Raw genomic sequence first — 19,800 nt, forward strand, 5'->3', positions numbered from 1 at the left:
TGCCTTCTCTGTTTTCTTTTGGGGGAACTTCTATTAGTTGACTATTTGATTTTCTGAAATGTACCTCTTAAGTTAATTGTATTTTTGTCTCTTATTTTCCATTTTTAATTTTTTGTTTTTTTTAAATCACAAAATTTTTCTCAGCTTTATTTCTACCCTTCTATTGGTTTTTTGCTACATATTTTATATCTATTTTTTTCTGCTATATGTTTTTAATTTCCAATAGCTAGCTCTTCTTTTCTGAATGGCTATCTTTCCCTGGCACTTCATTCTTTAATTTTTTTTTTAATGAATGCATTATCTTTTCTCTCTTTATAAAGTTATCAGTTTTTAAGTTTCTTCTGTTCTCTGTATCAGCTGTTTTTGGTTTTGATTTTCTCCTGTTTGTTGATGCCTTTCTCTCTTGTTAGATGTGATCTTGGAATGTCTGGTGATCTTTGCCTGTTGTTTAGAACTTAAGATTCGAGCACTCAGAGCGGATGGAAACTGCTCATGTATGGCAGACTTGTCATAAGGCGGTCACTCACCTTGTTATTTTTGTTTAGCTTCCCCTCGCTGCACAGAATCAGGTTTTATTTTTCTCCATTTTTTTTAAGCCCTTAAAATTTTTTTTTATTTTTGGCTGTGCTGGCTCTTCGCTGCTACACAGGCTTTCCTTTCACTGCAGCGAGTGGGGCTACTCTCCAGATGCAGTGCACAGGCTTCTCACTGAGGCGGCTTCTCTTGTGGAGCACGGGCTCTAGGGCTCCGGGGCTCTGGAGCGGGGCTCCAGAGCGCAGGCTCAACAGTTGCGGTGCACAAGCTTAGTTGTTCCGAGGTACGTGGGATCTTCCTGGACAAGGGATCACTCCTGCATTGGCAGGTGGATTTTTTACCACTGAGCCACCAGGGAAACCCTATTTGTCTCCATTCTGACAGTTAATATCTTTGAAAGTTTTACTGTACTCTCTCATCTACCATTCATCATCCCTCCCCTTCTCTTGTGGGTTTTTAATCTTTGGGAGTTTATCTGTTTTGGTTGGGTTTGGGTGGTGAGTAGAGATATAGACATGAGTTCAATCTAGCCAGTATAATGAGACTTTGTCAATTAAATGAGTTTTGGATTTAACATCAGTCTGGTAAGCTTGATTTTTAAGGCATCACATCCCAGAATTGCAGGCCACTCAGAGCCCCAAGTCATGATCTGGACCCACACAGTCAACTACAGACACTCCTACTATGGAGAAAGCCCTTCCTAGGATCCTGTCTGAACCACCTTTCTAGTGTAATTCTAACAGCTGCCCCAGAATTACATCCTAAAACAAACTCATGAATGTTATTCCCCTCTTGGAAATTTTGAATGGCTTATGGCCTTGAGAATCCATTTCCAACTCCTTGTCAAGGCCTTGTGTGATCTGACTCCCAGCTGACTTTTCAAAGCCTCTGCCATGTTCCACTCCATTCTTCAGTGTGCCTGCGGTTCTTGAGCACATACACATTTATGCCACAGTATCTTCGTCTTTCAGATTGTTTCTTGGCTGTAACAGCTCTCTTGCAGCCTCTATGGGCAAATCATTCTCGAAGCCCCATCTCCTCAGTAAAGCCATCTCTCCTAACCTTACCCACCTACTGAATTACTCCTTTAGCTACAAGGTACTTTGTAGGACTAGTTAGCATTTATTTCATTTATATCATGCTGTGTGAAATACAGATTCCAAGAATGGTCTCCTCCTCCTTCCTGAAAGTGCCATCTGCCACCTGGCCCATGCTCCCCAGTTTTGCCTTTGCAGGCAAACCTAGCACTCCCTAAGCTGACTGGAGCCCAGGTTAAACTCTGGGCCTGCATGGCCCTTATAGCCCCCACATGAAGCTCTTTCTATCAGCCATCCCTCCACTTTGGAGTTGGAGGAAATGCCGCGTCAGGCCACAAGCTCTGGCTTTATGAGCTGCCATGGAAGAGTGAAATGATGTATAGAAGTGTAGAGCAGTTGACTCCCGTGTGAGGAGCCTTAAATAATGAAATGCAGAAGAGAGAAGGGAGGCTGGCAGGTGAATTCCCCCTCCATTCTCCCTTCTGTGGAATACTCTTGGAATGGCTTTTCCTTCCAGGCCTTCCAGAGAAGAACCAACCTACTGAGTGAACACATACACCAAACAACCTGTCTTTTTGGCTCACTGTGAAGCCTGTTCCTCACCCTCACCTCTCTATTCTTATATACCCCCAATAGAATTGTTATTTAGTCACTAAGTCATGTCTGACTCTGCGAACCCACGGACCATAGCCCACCAGGCTCCTCTGTCCATGGGATTTCCCAGGCAAGAACACTGAAGTGGGTTGCCATTTCCCTCCCCACAAGTAGGTGGTAGTGGTTGCCACTGTATCGACATTAATGACTTCAGCAATTGAGAGTAAAGTAGAACTACCTCAAGAGACCAGCTGTGACCACATACACAGAGATTATAAGGGAATATTAATAGCATCAAAGAAAACGGAAACATTAGAGAGCCCTCTTTCCATCTGCTAGAGGTTATGTTCAAGAGAGAACATTTTCAACAGCCTGACACAAGGCATTTTTCTATTTTCCTTATGAAGTGATTCAGCAAATTTAATTTCCGTTTTATTTAAACTATTTTTTTTATTGAAGTATGGTTGACTTACAATGTTGTGTTAGTTTCTGCTGTACAACAAAGTGAGTCAGCTATACATATATATTGAATATATATTCTATTCCTTTTAATATTCTTTTCCATTATGGTTTATCACAGAATATTGAATATAGTTTCTTACGCTATACAGTAGGATCTGTTCTATATAAATGATGGAATCACAGGATACACTATTTTTATGTCTGACCTTTTTTCAGCATAATTTTGAAATCTGTCCATGTTATTGTATGTAGTAATAGCTGACTTCCTTTTTACTGCCGAGTTGTGTTCCATTGTATGGATATACAGTTTGTTTATTCACTTAACAAGGGTTTGGGTTGTTTCCAGCTTTTGGTGATCACAGACAAGTCACTTTGAACTGGACAACTTTTTTTATGTCTATTTTTTAATCAACTCTACCGATAAATTTTATAAGATGTACTCTTTAAAATGACATAATTTGATGAATTTTAACAGTAGAAACAGTATCAGACTTTATTTTTCTGGGCTCCAAAATCACTACAGATGGTGACTGCAGCCATGAAATTAAAAGACGCTTACTCCTTGGAAGGAAAATTATGACCAACCTAGATGGCATATTCAAAAGCAGAGACATTACTTTGCCAACAAAAGTTCGTCTAGTCAAGGCTATGGTTTTTCCTGTGTCATGTATGAATGTGAGAGTTGGACTGTGAAGAAAGCTGAGCGCCAAAGAATTGATGCTTTTGAACTGTGGTGTTGGAGAAGACTCTTGAGAGTCCCTTGGACTGCAAGGAGATCCAACCAGTCCATTCTGAAGGAGATCAGCCCTGGGATTTCTTTGGAAGGAATGATGCTAAAGCTGAAACTCCAGTACTTTGGCCACCTCATGTGAAGAGTTGACTCATTGGAAAAGACTCTGATGCTGGGAGGGATTGGGGGCAGGAGGAGAAGGGGACGACAGAGGATGAGATGGCTGGATGGCATCACCAACTCAATGGACGTGAATTTGAATGAACTCCAGGAGTTGGTGATGGACAGGGAGGCCTGGCGTGCTGCGATTCATGGGGTCGCAAAGAGTCGGACACGACTGAGCGACTGATCTGATCTGAACACAGGTTCCCTTGTAATTAACACCACATCAGGACATAGAACATTGGCTTCATCGCAAAGGTTCCTTTGGGTTTTTTTTTTTTTTTTTTTTTCAGTGTCTCCCACTTCCCCATCCCTAACAACCACTAATTTGCTTTCACTCTAGAATAAATTTGCTATATTTGCAATCCCTATAGTTTTGTAGAAATGGAATCATACAGTAACAATTTTACTTTGCTTTTTTGCTGAGCATGTTTTTAGATTGATCCGTGTTTCAAGTATGTTCATTCCTTTTATTACTGAATAGTATTTCCTGACATGAATTTACCACGATTTGTTTATCCATTCATGTATTATTGGGCATTGGGTTGTTTCCAGTTTGGGGCCATCATGAGTAAAGCTGCTATGAACATTCATGTTCAAGCCTTTGGGTGGACATGTTTCACTGCTCCTGGTTAAATACCAAGGAGTGAAACTGCTGCGAATGGTTAAGTATGCACGTGCAAGGGAGTGTGCTCAGTTGTTTCAATCGTGTCCGACTCTTTTTAACCCTATGGACTGTAGCCCGCCAGGCTCTTCTGTCCATGGGATTCTCTAGGCAAGAATACTGTAGTGGGTTGCCATGCCCTTCTCCAGGGGATTCTCCTGACCCAGAGATCAAACCAGCAGTCTCTTGTATCACCTGCATTGGCAGGTGGATTCTTTAACACTAGCGCCATGCATTTAATTTTTAAAGAAACTGCCAAACTCTTTTCCAAAGTGGTTACACTATTTTTATTTTATACTCCGACTAGCAATATGTGAAGGTTCCAGTTCTGATGTTTGACGACACTTGATATTTAAAATTTTTAAGGTCTTTCAAATTTTAGCATTCTTATGGGTATGTAGTAATAACTCATGTTTTTAATTTGTATCTATTTCCCTGATGACTAATGATGAGCATCTTTTCATGCTTTTATTGGCCTTTCATGTATCTTTCCTAAAATGTGTTCAATTGTGTCATCTATCCTTAATCAGGTTGTGTCTCTTACTATTTTCGAATTGGAGTTGGTTATATAATCTGGATACCAGTCTTTCCTCAGAATAATTTCATATATATTCCCACTGGGCTCAAGCCACACGGTTCTCTTTGCTCTTTCTTAAATGAGGCCATATCTGTTCTGAGTCTTTTAACTCTCTCTGTTCCCTGGAATTGCTGCTCTTCAGATACACACAGAACCTGCCTCCAGACCTCCTCCAGTCACAAATGGCCCTTTTTGGTGAGATCTTTCTTAACCTTCCTATTTTAAATAGTAATACTCATGGCCTGACATTACCCCCTATTCTCTAGTTTTTTCTCCATAGCACATATCTATCCTATTTATTATTTACCTGTCTTTTTGTTTAAAGAAAAGTATTGACCCAGATGAGCCCCCAAGCATAAAAAACATGGAAGAATAACATGTTAGAATAATATGGAAAAAAACATCCATTTAGCGGATGACCTCGTCTTTCGGAGGCTGATACACTCAGGGATGGCAATCAAACCTGTGAGCCTGCTGGATGAAGGGGTTGTACTATCACTTCTCTCAAGTACCCTAGGCAGATCGCCGAGCGCTTTCGGCTCCAGATCCTGGCCAAGTGGACCTCGCCCAGAACAAGAAAAAACTAAGTCCTGCTTGCCTCGAAAAAGAACTGTGGAATCTCGAGCAGCGGAGACATGTAGAGCTCATCGGAGCCATTACTTTTCTTCGCATAGGATGAAACACGATGTCTCGTTCAAGGCTAAGCGGCTTAAGGAGGCGGCGAAGACCCACACTCAAGCTTCCGGCCCGGCCGGAGGAGCCTCGCCGCCACTCTCATCGGAAGTGGAGGACCGAGCCACTGCTCCCCTTCGGGTCAGCAGACGCGACTCATGCCGGCGAAACACTCTGTGTAAGGAGGTAGCCGAGAACCTTCCTCCGACCCCGACCTGAAAAGACGCTGCAGGGTCTGGGAGGGCGAGGAAGGAGCGCAGCTGCGGCCGATCTCCCGGAAGTTGAGGGCTTTGTTTCCGTGGGGGAAGATCTTACGAGACGGACAGGGACGCGACGGTGAGTACTCCCGGCACCACAGCCCTGGCCGGGTCGGGCGGTAACTGGAGACCAGTGATTTTCCAGATGATACCTGTGATTCTCGGCGCCCTCGTTTATCGAGCGTTTGCCAAGGTCGGGTCCTGGGATGCAGCCCGGCAGTGATCGGCTCAGCCTCCCTTCGAGGGCGGACGATACAGCATTCTGATGAGCCTGAGACTCACCAAAGTTGTAACAGAGGAGGTCGTAGAATAGGACACTGGTCCTGGGGTCCTGGGAGCGCTGGTAAATGGGCTCTTACTGGCCAGTCGAAGGGAGGGAGGATTAATTCAGAGTAACTGCCTGTCCGAGGGGGCGTGCTGGGTAGGGACTGGGGGTGGTGACAAGCTGGAAGGGCCAGTGCGGCGGTGGGGAAATGAGCGCGGTCTGCAGGGGTGAGCTAGGAAGCGGAAGAGAGAGGAAGGTCTCAGATCACAGAGTTTGGGACCCCGTGACATAAAGGGACTTTATAGCAGGGCAATATTTGGTGTACATTTTGAAAAGATCACTTTGACTCTCGGGTGGAGGCTGGATGATAGGAGGGAAGGAATTGTGAGGCGACCTCTTCTAGGAGGTCACCGATGTTGAGGAGAGAAGGTGGCCAACGGCGGTGGCAGAGTAGGTATGGAAGAGAATTGGACCCTTCAAAAGGATACTTAAAAGTTGAGAAGAGTTTTGCATAAGATATGGGATTTGAGTGGGAGGTAAGTATCCAGCGATGGTTCGAAGTTTATGACCTAAGTGAGTGAATTATATGCTATGCTATGCTAAGTCACTTCAGTCGTGTCCGACTCCGTGCGACCCCATAGACGGCAGCCCACCAGGCTCCCCCGTCCCTGGGATTCTCCAGGCAAGAACACTGGAGTGGGTTGCCATTTCCTTCTCCAGTGCATGAAAGTGGAAAGTGAAAGTGAAGTCGCTCAGTCGTGTCCGACTCTTAGCGACCCCATGGATTGCAGCCTAACAGGCAAACCAAAACCATTTTTGACGTTTGATAGGCGCCCTTTTCCCCCTACTGTAAAAACAAAAACCACAAAAAAATTGTTTCCTCCCTGGTTATATGTACTCATTATCTTTTGTGTGCTCACTGTAGAAAATTAAGAACATGCAAAAATATTTTTTCTAGAAAACAAAATTATCTGTAATTCTGCTACCCAGGATGGCCATAATAAAAATTGTGTAGCCCTGTTGTGCCAAGACATTATTCACAATTTTATTTTTCCAGATTGTAACAGAAAAAATCAGATGTAATTCCAGCAAATCAAAGATAACCTTTTGTTGTTTTTTTCAGTAGTTTTCTTTTTGTGTACATTTTTAAAAACCCACATATTATGCACATTTTGTGTTTTATTTTCCAATCAGATGTTAAGCACTTAATGTTATTTATTACTGTATCTACACATCCTTAGCTACTCTTCAAGACTACAGTTTTTAGTGGTTGATCAGGAAAGCCACTGTAGTTGGGCCTAATACTAGTTAGGTAGGTTTTCAACCTTTTACTCTTAGGATGATAAGAAAAACATCTTATTACATAAATCTTCAGATTGCCAATGTATTCCTTCAGAAAAATGGTGGAGATAAAACTTCCTAGGTAAAAGGATAAAGTGAACCTATATAAAATTGCTCCACCTAAATATCTCTCTGAGACTTGAATTGAAATTGTTTTAAAGATTATATTTTTGCAGTGCTTAGTTTTTTCATTCAAAGATAGATTATGTCTCTCCAGTTATTTGTTGTTTATTCTGCTTTTGTTTTTGTATATATCCTGTTCTTTCCTTGTTAAATTTATGTCTTTAAAGGGTGTTACTATTTAAGAATTGTACCCTCTGGGCTTAAATTCCCATGTATGTAATGAATATCTTTGAGTTGTGTCATACTTTCTTCCATAAGATTGTTTTCTGCCTTATATTTATGTCTAGATGCTGCCAAAATATAAATAAAATGGTGAGATTAGAAAGCTAAAAATACTAAGTTGGAGTGAGGTTTTCTTAATGCTGTAAGTAACCTGTGGTCTAAAAAGTGTTTGGTATCCTGCTCCTAGTTGTTTGTTGAGAAGCTCCCCCTCATCCAGAGCCTGCTTTATCTGTACAACTAGGGGACCTCGTGTTGCCCTTGATCCTTTCCCAGGAAGGAAGCTAAAACAGCTTAGCAGGGTTAGGAAGACAGTCTGTCATGAGGCTGCCAGATGTTTTGGGGTGGATTTTTCAAGTTTAACAGTTCTACATTGTATTATTAAAGTTATAATACTTTAATTGTGAGCAAGGATATTTGTTAGTGACTTACAGTTGTTAACTTTTGGTCTTTTGGTCTTGTGCAGTAGCATCCTGCTTATCTATGCAATGCAGTTAACACATCAGCTGGACCTATTTCCTGAATACAGGGTGACCCTTCTGTTATTTAAAGATGTAAAAAATGCTGCGGCCTTGAGAAAAAAGGCCATGGAAGGTGCCATTGATGGCTCATTAATAAACCCTACAATGGTAAGTACTCATGGCAATGAGTGAGCTTTATGGGGAGTTTAAGAATCTGATGATTTTTCATGATGTTATGGGTTAGCCCAAAATCGTTATCTTCAAGTAAAAGGACTTGTCTGACCTGTAGAGTGGATTCAGATTTGGCCAGCCTTCAATTTAACAGTGAATAGAAGCCAAGTCGGAGAAGGCAATAGCACCCCACTCCAGTACTCTTGCCTGGAAAATCCCATGGACGGAGGAGCCTGGAAGGCTGCAGTCCATGGGCTCACTGAGGGTCAGACACGACTGGGCGACTTCACTTTCACTTTTCACTTTCATGCATTGGAGAAGGAAATGGCAACCCACTCCAGTGTTCTTCCCTGGAGAATCCCAGGGATGGGGGAGCCTGGTGGGCTGCCGTCTATGGGGTCACACAGAGTCGGACACGACTGAAGCGACTTAGTGGCAGCAGAAGCCAGGTGCTGAGCCCCGCCCTAGGAGACATGAAAGGTGGTCTCCCTCTGATATGATGGCTGATGCCTAGATATCCATCTTCTTGTGTGACCTAGAAAATCTCTGTAAAGGAGGCATTGCACAGTGGTAGAATCACCAGGACTTAAATCCCAGTTATGCCATTTATTACAACTTTGAGCATGTGGTAGCCAGCCTTTATACAGTGCTTATTTGAGTTCTTTGTATATACTGCTAACTCACTTAATCTTTACAACAACTCTATGAAGTTGTGAGATGATTATCTGCTTCTAAAAGATAAAATGCTAAGGAATTTGCCCAGGTTCCCTTGGTGGTAAGTGGCAGAGCTGAAATTCCAATCCATTCTTTGCCTTGGTTTCCTCATTTATTGCACATGAAAATAATAGAAGATATCAAATAGGGTAATTTTGAGTAGAATAGAAAATAAAGTTTAAATGTTGAGTATATGGCCTTTCCCATAATAATGGTCCTCAATAAGTTGTTTTAAAACTTTTTGTGTCTTAATTGCCTGCAGCTGTAAAATTCTGTGATTTTTCTAAGCACCTAGGCCCTTGAGATTTTGGCAATTTTGAAAATATAGAAATTGTGATGAAGTAAAACAGCCTGATACTGGAGGGTACAGGGCATTATTCTTCAGAGTACTCCAGATTCTTTGTATGTAATTTTTTCTGTTCTCTTTGGTAGATTGTTGATCCATTTCAGATAATTATGGCCGCAAACAAAGCAGTTCACCTCTACAAACTGGGGAAAATGAAGACAAGAACTCTATCTACTGAAGTTATTTTCAATCTTTCCCCAAATAACAATGTAATTAATATGGAATATATACTTTCTTTATATCTGTTGACCTTGTCATGGTAGCCTGTGTGTGACTCAGTGTTGGGTTGGAGCCTGTTGCTGGTAACAAACCAAAATAACAGTGAAGAGTGAGTCCTGGACAGAGCATTGTGGTTTAGCATTGCCTCCTACCAGACAAGTAAGCTTTGGAGTCACTCACATGAAGTTTAGCTAAATTAAGTGAGGATAGTTTTATTTGTCCTTCCTGACATACAGAGTCAGGAAAATGCTGTTTAAATCTCATGATAAAAAATTAGGCGTGGGTATTTGTGTGTTACCATGCACGTCTTTTGTTCTCCCTATACATTCTTTGAGGATAGAACCACGCCTTTTCCATATACCAGAAGGCTGCTGGTACCTAGACTAGCTCTTAACACATGCTCATACACACGGTACACAGGAAGAGTTTGTGTTTGAGATACTGATAGTAATCAAAGTTTTTGAGTTAAAAACATTCCACCTGCACATATTTAAAAAAAAAACAACTAATTTTGCTGACGAAGTTTAATTATTACTACTACTAAACACAATCAAGTACTGCCATGGAGAGAAAGGTTAGGAAACCTGTGGCATGGTTTAAAATACAGATGTTTGAAAAATCTATAAAATGTGTAGTAATAGAATTCCCCAGTATCTTGGGGAAAATTACTGGGTAATTGTTTCTTTGAGATCACTGAAATAACTCAAGAGACTGCAGTTCATAAACATGTGTTGAGCTTGTCCCTGTTCCAGTCTAGGGTCAGAAATGTTCCCAAGAAAGGCAGATGAACAAGACAAAGTTCAAGTGCCCTAAGATAATTGATATAATGGAATAATAATGCAAATCTGTGGGAACAAAGAAGCAATTCATTCTATAAGGAGGAAAGTGCTAAAGGAGTAACATTTGAGCTGGACCCTTGAAAGATGAAGGCAGTCCAGGAGGAGGACAAAGTGCAGGCACAGGCAAGAAAAGTAAGAAAGGATGGGAGCCCCACAGCCCCACTGGCTGGAGGGCAGGAGGGCGTGGTGAGAGTCACTGGGTCCAGGGGAGGGGCATTGGTGCATCCAGTCAAAGTCCAGGCTTGATTCTATGGCAATGAGGTGCAGCTTTGAGCAGGGAGTACTCCAGAGGCAGAGATGGTAGAGATTAGGAAGGGACATTGCAAGACTGTAGGCAGAGAGAACCGCTAGGATATGAAAAATGAGAATCTGACCAGGAAAGGCTGCAAATGGGGAGAGGTTTCAGATGTTGAGACTACTGATTTTATTGTCTTTTTCACCCCTTAGATTTCAGAGGCCTTGAAAAAATTTGGTATCTCAGCAAATGATACTTCAATTCTGGTTGCTTATATTGAAGAGGGTGTAAAACAAATAAATCAAGAACACCTAATATCTCAGGTAGAAGGTCATCAGGTTCCTCTGAAAAATCTCCCTGAAATAACAAATATTACAGAAGTCAAAAAGGTTTGTAAACCCGTATTTTTAGAAAGAGCATGATAGATGTGGAATAATACTGTTTGCTTATTGATCACCAATGCTTTTATATTGTTTTAACTTTTAAGAAAGGTTAATAAGAGTCTGATGCTGGGAGGGATTGGGGGCAGGAGGAGAAGGGGACGACAGAGGATGAGATGGCTGGATGGCATCACTGACTCGATGGACGTGAGTTTGGGTGAACTCCGGGAGTTGGTGATGGACAGGGAGGCCTGGCGTGCTGCGATTCATGGGGTCGCAAAGAGTCGGACACGACTGAGCGGCTGAACTGAAAAATGATTAGACATGCAAAGAAATGCAGATTTATGTAAGATATAATTAGAAACTTAGTTGGTAAAGACATTCTTTTAAAAAGAATAGATAACTTTAGATATCAAGCTTACATTTGAAATATAAAATATAGTATGAAGTTAATGTCTAGATGTGTGCTTTTAAAATTGGTACAAATGTTTTGATGTTTAGCGAGTTATCACTATAACTGCAGTTGAAACTTTTGACATAAGTGATGAGTTGCTGTCTACTTTGCATACCTTAATCACATTGTGATTCCATCCCATTATCCCAATAATTGAGTAATAAATTAGGTCACATATATGTATTTGTATAATGGAAATTAGTAGTGCATGAATATGTCAGCATGTCATAATCTGTCTTTTATGCTTACAGGTATATAAACTATCTTCACAAGAAGAAAGTATTGGAACATTATTGGATGGTATCATTTGTAGAATGTCAACAAAAGATGTTTTGTGAAATGACAGAAATATTAAAAAATTTTCAGCTTTTATACAAAACATTCATTGTTTTTCCTAGATCATAAAATCTATTATGTTGTAGAAAGTTTTAAAACACAGAATGGTAACAAAGGAAAAAAAAAAACAACACTCCTGGTCCTACCTTTTCATATTTTAAAAGATAATCACGGTTATTGTTGTTGTTGTCTTTTGTTTCTGTCCAAATATATTTTATTTTTATATAATTGGAATAATTGCAAACATTTATTGACTGTCTACAATATACTAGGTTCTTATCTAAATGACTGTGTATCCATCAATCACACGCTTGCACTTAATTCTGGCTACTCCAGCATCACCGTTCCAAGCCTCCTGGTTCCAAGTTTTGTATGCAAAAATTCACTTAATTATCACAGCATCATGTGAAGTAGGTTACTCCCATTAGAAGGTTGTACAAATAATAATGTGCGCAAGGTCACACAGCTAAAAGTCATGTCTTATAAATGGTTTGGGATTTTTTTTCATATTTTGTCTTAAAATATGGTTGTGTCAGTCAAGATAGAGTAGCTTGCAGGCCGTATGTTAATGTTTTGCTAAGTTTGCTTGTTCTTGGTCTTTTCTCTGCATGGGCAAACACTTCTTTTCTGAAATATTTGAAAGTAAACTGCAGCCCTTGGGGGCACTTCACCCCCCATTGTATTTAGTTGTCATGTCTCTCTCAATTATTTTTTAATTGAAGGAGAATTGCTTTACAGAATTTTGTTGGTTTCTGTCATATCAACAGTCATGTCTCTTTTAAAGGCTCCTTTAATCTAGAACTATTTTTTTTTAAAGGTGATGTTGACATTTTTTGAAGAGTACCCCAGATGTCTTTCAGAATTTCAGAATGAGTTTGTTCGTGATTCAAGTCAGTTTAAATATTTTGGAGAATGATACGTAGATTTTGTGTCCTTCCAATTTTACATCACTGGGAAGCACATAACGTCACCTGGCCTCATCACTGGTGGTACAGTTTGGTCGCTTCGTTAAGGTGGTACCCCAGACTTCTCCAATAGGAAGGCGTCTTTTCTCCTGACGCTTAGGGAGAAGTCAAAGCTGCCCTAAAGCTCAAAGTGCCTGTAGCCAGGATTAAAACTCCAGGTGACCCCTGATCTGTGCTCCTAATGGCTCCACACAGCCATCACTCTCACCCTCCTGCCTCACTTCAGGCCTCTTGAGCATTAACATACCTGGTTCCCCTTTACCCACCCACGCTTTCATAATTAGGCCCTTTGGTGATCTGTATAAAATGAGCTTGGGTTATCCTAGTTTGAGTGCTGGGGCCTGATAATGCCTCCCTTTCGTTAAAAGGTTAGATTAGCAGTATTTCTATAGAGCTGGATCATTGTTCCAGTATTTCTGAACATCTTGCCAAGGAGTGACCTATCGGACCACTTTCTTTCCTCTTGAAACAATTTGCTGTTACTTCCTCTCACTCATGCCCTTTAAGTTACGAGTGCTCAGTGGGAATCCAGGGCACTGACCTGAGGCTGGCTTACTGGGAACCGATGAGAGATCAGGGGAGATGATGTTCTTTCCAGGACATTTTCCTCCTCTTTCTGAGACTTCCAAAACACGACACCACTTGATTGTCTGACTTCCAGTTCATTGACCCAATTCTGGGCTTAGCTGGTCTAACAGGCAAGTGTTCTTCATAAATGCAAGCATAGGATTTCATTGACATGCTGCTCTCAAGTCCCACAACTCTGGGAATAACAGTGATTTCAAAAATATAACTACCTATTATAATCAGGTTCCTATGGATAATATAAAAATAAAATAATTTATGAGGTCACTAGTAACTGTTTAACTGTTAATAAGTTAACAGTTTTTAGCAAGTAACACATTAACAGCAATATAAGTGCTGGATGAGAAGTGCAAAGTCTTCAAAGGAGGGAGCAGATACAAGATCCATCTGGTTGTCATGGGTCCGAAATCTTGATGGAGGAGGTAGCACTGAGCTGGACCTTAAACCTTAGTCACATACTGGATCTGGGTCAAGTATGGCCCGAACATAGGGGCGTGATGAGGCTTAGGGGTGAATCTTGCCTCCCAGCAGACAGCTGTTGGCATACACTGCTTTATACTAATTAATAATTCAAACACTTGTCAGATACCTGTCTTTTGGGGTCAGCATGTGGTACTGAAAAAGCAAAATGTTCAGGCCTTCGAGTCAAAACTGCCAAGGCTTGGGTGCCACTCTCATGGATAGGAGATCTCAGGCTTGTGAGCCTCGGTTTCACATTTGTAAAATGGAAGCAATATGAGCCTTAGCTCTTAGATGGTTGTGAATGTCAAATAGTACAGCACAGGAAAAGTGCTTTCTCACAGAGCCAGGTATCTAATATCTCAGAAAGTAACAGCTGTCTGTATGTACCGGGCATAACACTGAGGCATACAGTAGAATAAGACTCACTGCTGCTGGGAGAGTAAAACTTAGGACAGCAGTTTGGCAGCGCCTCAAGCTGTTAAAATGGAGTTACCATATGACCCAGTGGCTCCACCCCTGGATATAAACCAAAGGAGCTGAAAACACGTGTTGAAACCGCCACTTGTGCAGAATACTCATAGCAACACTGTTCACAACAGCCAGAATGTGGAAGCAAGTGTCCATCAGGGGATGACTGGATAAACAAATGCGGTCTATCCTTTCCATGGAACATTATTCAGCCATAAAAAGCAATGAAGCACTGATGCCTGCTAGGACATGGGTGAACTTTGAGAACCAAAGTGAAAGAAGCTAAAGATAAAAGTTCACATATTGTGTGATTCCATTTAAATGAAACATCCAGAATAGGTAAGTCCAAAGAGACAGCAGGCTAGTGGTTGCCAGGGGTGCAAGAGGGGTGGAAATGGAGGGACTACCCACTGACTAAGGGGTTTCATTCTGGGGTGATGAAAATGCTTCAGAACAAGACAGAAGTGGTGGTTATACAACATTGTGAATGTACTAAGTACCACTGAGTTGTACAAATTTGAATGGTTAATTGAAAATACTAGAATAACACACCTGCCTTACCTTCAGGAATTCACAATCTTCGATGGGTCTGTTTAGACTGACTCTCAAGAGTTGGCTGAAATACATTTGCAGCAATATAAATAGACCTAGAGAATATCATGCTAAGTGAAGAAAGTCAGAGAAGGATAAATACCATATGAGACCGCTTGTATGTGGAATCTAAAATAGGACACAGATGAACTCATCCACAGAACAGAAACAGAATCAGACTTAGAGAATGAACTGTGGTTGCTATGTGGGAGAGGGAGGGAGTGGGGATTTGGAATTAGCAGGTGCAAGTTATTATACACAGAATGGATAAACAACAAGGTCCTACGTATAGCACAGGGAACTATATTCAATATCCGGTGAGGAACCATAATGGGGAATAAGGAAAGAATGTATATATGTGTAACTGAGTCACTTTGCTGTGCAGCAGAAATTAACACACTGATTCAATAAATTTTTTTAAAAAAGGAGTTGGCTGAGGCAGAGACAGGTAGATTCCCAGGCCTGTTTCTTCATTTGAAAGCAGGGTCAAGATGCTGCAATGTGCTGGTTTCCAGACCTGTATCTCTTACACAGAGAATTACCCATAATTCCTCTACCCAGACATAAATACTGCCAATGTTTGATGTAACCATTCAAGACTTTTCTTTCTGCATGCTTGTGAATGTAAATTATTAGTTATATTTTTTCAAAAAAGAATGAAAACAGTTTTATCATCTTTTATAGCTTGACAATTGTATTCTGACAATTATTTTTCATGTCAATAAATCCTCATGGTCATCATTGATGACTCTGAGGAAGGTTAAAAAGCCTAAATGTAAACCAAGGTCACTGGGTTGAGGAAGCCACAGAAGTTGGTGAGAATACAGGAAAGAGAGGGCGGGGACAGACAGGACTTCTGGTCCCTCACCTTGACCACTAGGTTCTGATTGGTTAATATTAGAGACTCATGAGGGTTACTCAGCTATACTCTGGAGCCTTCTATTCTCTTTTGGTTCCTTGTTCAAATTTTGCTTAACGTTGAAATGTTATAAATGGCACCTTTGCGGTGATCTCTTTCACAAGTCTGGTCTCTGGAGCATCCTCCTAGTTGCTCTTGCCAGAAATCTAGCTGTCATCTCTGACCCCTTCTTCATCCTCAGATTAGCATTAACTTGTCATTTCTGTTCCCCAAAGATACTTCCAAGAGGGCCAGTTTCCATCCATGGCCCCATTCAGGTCCAAGTTACTGCTTTCTCTTGTAGGATCCCCACTAGCCTAGATGGCTCCTTTGTGAACAAAGAACAAGGCACCCCCTCAACACTGACACAGCCTGCTGGACACACAGTTCAGTGGGCAGTGACACCTTTGAGCAAAATAAGAAAAAGATGCCTTTTCCTTTGGCCAGACTCAGCTCTGTGCCAGGGCTCGTGGATTTTAGTTCCCACAAGCCTTCCTTGACAAGGTGATCTTGTAAAGTGAGCACCTGCGTATCTGTATCCAGAGGCCCTTCTGCTTGGACCGCTGCACTAGCCTCTGGGGGGCAGGGGGATATAGACTTCCATTCCGGGTCCTTTCAGTCCATTTTCCACAGGTCACCAGAATCACACACACATATCACACAACTCACCGCTACCTCTGGTTATGTTACGCCCCAGCTAAAAGAACAGCAGCGGGCTCCTGGTGTTCTTAGAACAGAGCCCAAACTTCGTAAATTGGATGATATGCCCTGCATGGCCAGGGCCCTGCTGCGCTCACCCAGCTGTGAAGGACCTTATGTACTGAGCCAGCGGAACTGGACTCTGGCCTGTGATGACAGAGCGCAGGGTGAGGGGCGAATGCTCCAGGGTCATAGCAGGTGTATGTGGGGCCAAGCATGAACATCAGAGAGCACCAAGGTGCCAGGTGAACTGCCATGGTTGGGGGTGTAGGCCAGCCACAAGGGCAAGGACCCCTGAGCTGTTCCAAACCCTGCGTGACCCCTCCAGGCTAATTCCCCAGAGTTCAGAGAACCAAGAATGGGCTTCGTGCTCTATCATGGCCCAGCCCCTTGAGCTTGGGCTTTATGATTAACAAATATTCAGAAGCCAGCCAATGAGGTGCCATCCAGGACCTGGGCCCCAGAAGTAGGACAGGCCCTGCAGTCTCTCCTGGATGCCAGTCGGATGCTGAGGACAGAGGCAGGCAGAGGCTGCCCTGGACACTCCAGGCTCTTGTGACAGCAGGTGAGAGGACATGGGTGGAAGGACTGCTCTCAGGTGTGGCCCGGAGCTCCGGACTCGCCCGGCCTTCAAGGCTGGACCGCTTTTGGTGTTACGCCTTATGCCCCCTCAGCAGCCTGAGAATCTGCAATCAAGGGGGAAGGAACATTTGCTGTTTCCAAGTCTTTGTACTTGGAAACACAGGCTTCCCTCAGTGTATGGGCCCTGAGAGAGGGACCAAGAGGAGGACGCATGCGTGGCTGCTGCAGGGAGCGCCAATGTATGGAGAAACAGACGAGGGCTAGGGAACGGGGAAAGACGGGAGGGCACTTTGCAATCAGAACTTTATGCTATTTCATTAAACCCTCTGAACAACTTCAGAAGGCAGATTCTTAGGGATTATATAACATGCCCAAGGTCATGCATGAAGCCATGATCAAATGCAGGTCTTTCGGACTCCTCACCTTCTCCCAGTGGCTGTGGCCTACTTCCTCTTGGGTAGAAGCAGAGACACATCTTTGAGCAGGGTCTTCCTGGTTCTGGTAAGTGGGCCACTCACATGGCTTCCTCTTTCTTCCCCAGGGCTGCTGGGCAAGCATAAGGGGGCACCTAGGTCTTTCCTGGTGGCTCAGATGGTAAAGTATCTGCCTGCAATGCGGGAGACCTGGGTTTGATCCCTGGGTTGGGAAGATCCCTTGGAGAAGGAAATGGCAACCCACTCCAGTATTCTTGCCTGGAGAATCCCATGGACAGAGGACCGATAGGCTACAGTCCATGGGGCCACAGAGTCGGACACGACTGAGCGACTTCACTTTCACTTTCAGGTCTCTCTTGAACTTCGAGATCCAGACAACCAGAAGTCTTCTATGGCTCCTTATCACATCCGCAAATACCAGGAAAATGACCACAAATGGGTCACAGACTTGTTCTCTAAGGTGATGGCTGAGCACATTCCTACCACCTTCCGCCACATCCTGAAGCTGCCCCAAACCCTTGTGCTCTTGCCTGGGGGACCCCTTGCCCTATTCCTAGTCTCTGGCTCCTGGGTCCTGGCCTTCGTGGCCAGCCTCGCCCTCCTTGCTGCCCTGAAGTTCCTTGCCGAATACCCCTGGAAGCAGTTTAAAGTCATGTCTTTGCACACAGACTTGTCTGACATCACTAAATCTTACTTCAGGGAGAGTGGCTCCTGCTTCTGGGTGGCTGAGTCTAAGGGGCACGTGGTGGGCATAGTGGGAGCACTGCCTGTTAAGCCCACCCTGCAGAAGAAGCAGTTGGAGCTGCTTCACCTATGTGTGGCCCCTGAGCACCGAGGTCAAGGGATAGCCAAAGCCCTGGTCAGGACTGTCCTCACGTTTGCACGAGACCAGGGCTATGGTGAAGTGGTCCTTACCACCAGCTTGCTGCAGCACTATGCCCTGGCCCTTTACCAGCGCCTTGGCTTCCAGAAGATGAGCCAGTTTTTCTTATCCACGAGCTGGAGGCTAATGTCTATCTCTCAAATTCAATTTACCTACTGCCTCCCCTCTGCTCAGGTCTCTCAGGCACTGGAGCAGAGAGGAGGCCTGTGATCTGTTTTCTAGCAGATTAGTCAGGAGGCATCTGCTCTGCTGCAGAAACCGGCAGCCCCTGAAGTCTCAGTGTGATGGCAGGGTAAAAGCTTATTGCTTGTTCACACAGGCGCTGGTGGTGGCATGGCTCTGTTCCATTCAGTCTTTTGGGATTGCTACTGTTCCATTTATCTAATGCCAACAGACTGTTGTGTGAAAAACTACCACAAAACAATAATAAACCTTTTTCTTTGGCTCATGAGTCTGTGGGTCAGCAGCTTAGGCTGGGTTGCCCCTTTGGTGTCCAGGTGTCATGCTGGGGACCCTCCCCACTTTCAGTGAATGGAAATGCAAAATCATATGAAGAGGGCGTGGAGAAGGCATGTGAGAAGAATCCACGTGAGAAGGACTGGGGCCAATGATGCCGTCAATCTGTCATGGTTCCCAAGGTCTGTGCTGAAGGGGAGAAGGCAGCCAGGGACAGGACTAGACCTAGAAGTGGCACCACCTGCAGCTCACTGGCCAGGACCAGGTCGTGATTTAAATCCAGCTACTGTTGTCTCCTGAGCTGTGTCTCTAAAGGCTAGCGGCCCTGAGGGAAGTTGGAGTGAGGCTAGGATGTGGCTCTGGACCCAAGGTGCTGTGTCTGCCGAGTCTCTATGGCTACACAATGGCTACCTAAGCAGACACTGTCTCCACAGAATCAACAAAAGGGCTCTCACTACATTACATGGCATTTCTAAAGAAAGACCACATTTTATCTAACAGCCCATTTCCCTTGACTGGCACTTTTAGACTGAAGTCTCCCACACACCCCTAGAAACACTGCGTAGCTCCTGGCACCTCTCCAGACAGAAAATAAAAAACCTTCTGCTGCTTGCTTTACTATGAGTCAATCAGAAGTTATTTATTTTCTATAAAAACACATACAAAAAGGGACTTACTCTTGGCTAGAATTAAGGTAGTATCATTGTAACAAATATCCTTGTGGGTAAGGCCACTGTGGAGAAAGTACTGCTCATAAACCATTAATAATCTTAGTCATTCTACCCAAGACTCTTTAGAAGGTAACTATTTCTACATTACACATGGACGACAAGTTTTATTAAACCAGACTCATAAAAGTAAGGATTATGTTCCTCCAAGCTGATAAAATATAATTCCAAGGCGCTGAGGAAAATACTCTTTATTTCAGTCCCAAGGAACTTTTCTCCCCAAGAGTTGATTGGTCACTTTCTGTGGAAGAAAAGAA

At 43.0% G+C, this 19,800-nt stretch overlaps 3 protein-coding genes across 18 annotated transcripts in view; 2 read left to right on the top strand and 1 right to left on the bottom strand.

Moving 5' to 3' along the window:
- Nucleotides 1-5,615: 5,615 nt before the first annotated feature.
- Nucleotides 5,616-11,835, top strand: TPRKB (TP53RK binding protein). Of its 8 annotated transcripts, none has more exons than XM_006045942.4 (5): nt 5,616-5,768; nt 8,107-8,266; nt 9,416-9,538; nt 10,835-11,011; nt 11,708-11,835. In XM_006045942.4, exons 2-5 carry the CDS (start codon nt 8,126-8,128, stop codon nt 11,792-11,794), a joined length of 528 nt encoding a protein of 175 aa, XP_006046004.2. In that variant the 5' UTR covers nt 5,616-5,768; nt 8,107-8,125; the 3' UTR covers nt 11,795-11,835. The 8 variants fall into 8 exon arrangements, with proteins under 8 accessions (XP_006046004.2, XP_006046000.2, XP_006045999.2 ...); XM_006045938.4 differs by having other exon boundaries at nt 5,631-5,768; nt 8,104-8,266; XM_006045937.4 differs by having other exon boundaries at nt 5,764-5,882; nt 8,104-8,266.
- A 4,093-nt stretch (nt 11,836-15,928) lies between these two features.
- Nucleotides 15,929-18,595, top strand: NAT8 (N-acetyltransferase 8 (putative)). 3 transcript variants are annotated; one of them, XM_006045932.3, is made up of 3 exons: nt 15,942-17,025; nt 17,584-17,636; nt 17,826-18,595. In XM_006045932.3, exons 2-3 carry the CDS (start codon nt 17,634-17,636, stop codon nt 18,567-18,569), a joined length of 747 nt encoding a protein of 248 aa, XP_006045994.2. In that variant the 5' UTR covers nt 15,942-17,025; nt 17,584-17,633; the 3' UTR covers nt 18,570-18,595. The 3 variants fall into 3 exon arrangements, with proteins under 3 accessions (XP_006045996.2, XP_006045994.2, XP_006045995.2); XM_006045933.3 differs by lacking the exon at nt 17,584-17,636 and adding an exon at nt 17,448-17,543 and having other exon boundaries at nt 16,916-17,025; XM_006045934.3 differs by lacking the exon at nt 17,584-17,636 and having other exon boundaries at nt 15,929-17,025.
- Nucleotides 18,596-19,429: 834 nt separating this feature from the next.
- The window catches only part of ALMS1 (ALMS1 centrosome and basal body associated protein), a 190,704-nt gene continuing 190,333 nt past the window's right edge, over nt 19,430-19,800 (bottom strand). For 6 of the 7 annotated variants that reach the window (XM_044925773.2, XM_006045931.4, XM_006045930.4 and 3 more), the window contains one exon: nt 19,430-19,784. In XM_044925773.2, coding sequence (XP_044781708.2) covers nt 19,740-19,784 — 45 coding nt within the window. In that variant the 3' untranslated portion in view covers nt 19,430-19,739. The remainder of the gene's footprint in view (nt 19,785-19,800) is intronic. The other variant, XR_006543215.2, reaches the window with a different exon arrangement.

The sequence above is a fragment of the Bubalus bubalis genome, chromosome 12, assembly GCF_019923935.1.
Source record: "Bubalus bubalis isolate 160015118507 breed Murrah chromosome 12, NDDB_SH_1, whole genome shotgun sequence".
NCBI classification, from domain to species: Eukaryota; Metazoa; Chordata; class Mammalia; order Artiodactyla; family Bovidae; genus Bubalus; species Bubalus bubalis.

What these genes read in the sequence shown, in the direction of transcription:
- TPRKB (XM_006045942.4), top strand. Translation starts at nt 8,126, where the DNA reads ATGCAGTTAACACATCAGCTGGACCTATTTCCTGAATACAGGGTGACC. An exon ending in ATCTTTCCCCAAATAACAAT is followed by an intron (nt 9,539 to 10,834) that starts GTAATTAATATG and finishes TTCACCCCTTAG; the next exon opens with ATTTCAGAGGCCTTGAAAAA. An exon ending in ATATTACAGAAGTCAAAAAG is followed by an intron (nt 11,012 to 11,707) that starts GTTTGTAAACCC and finishes TTATGCTTACAG; the next exon opens with GTATATAAACTATCTTCACA.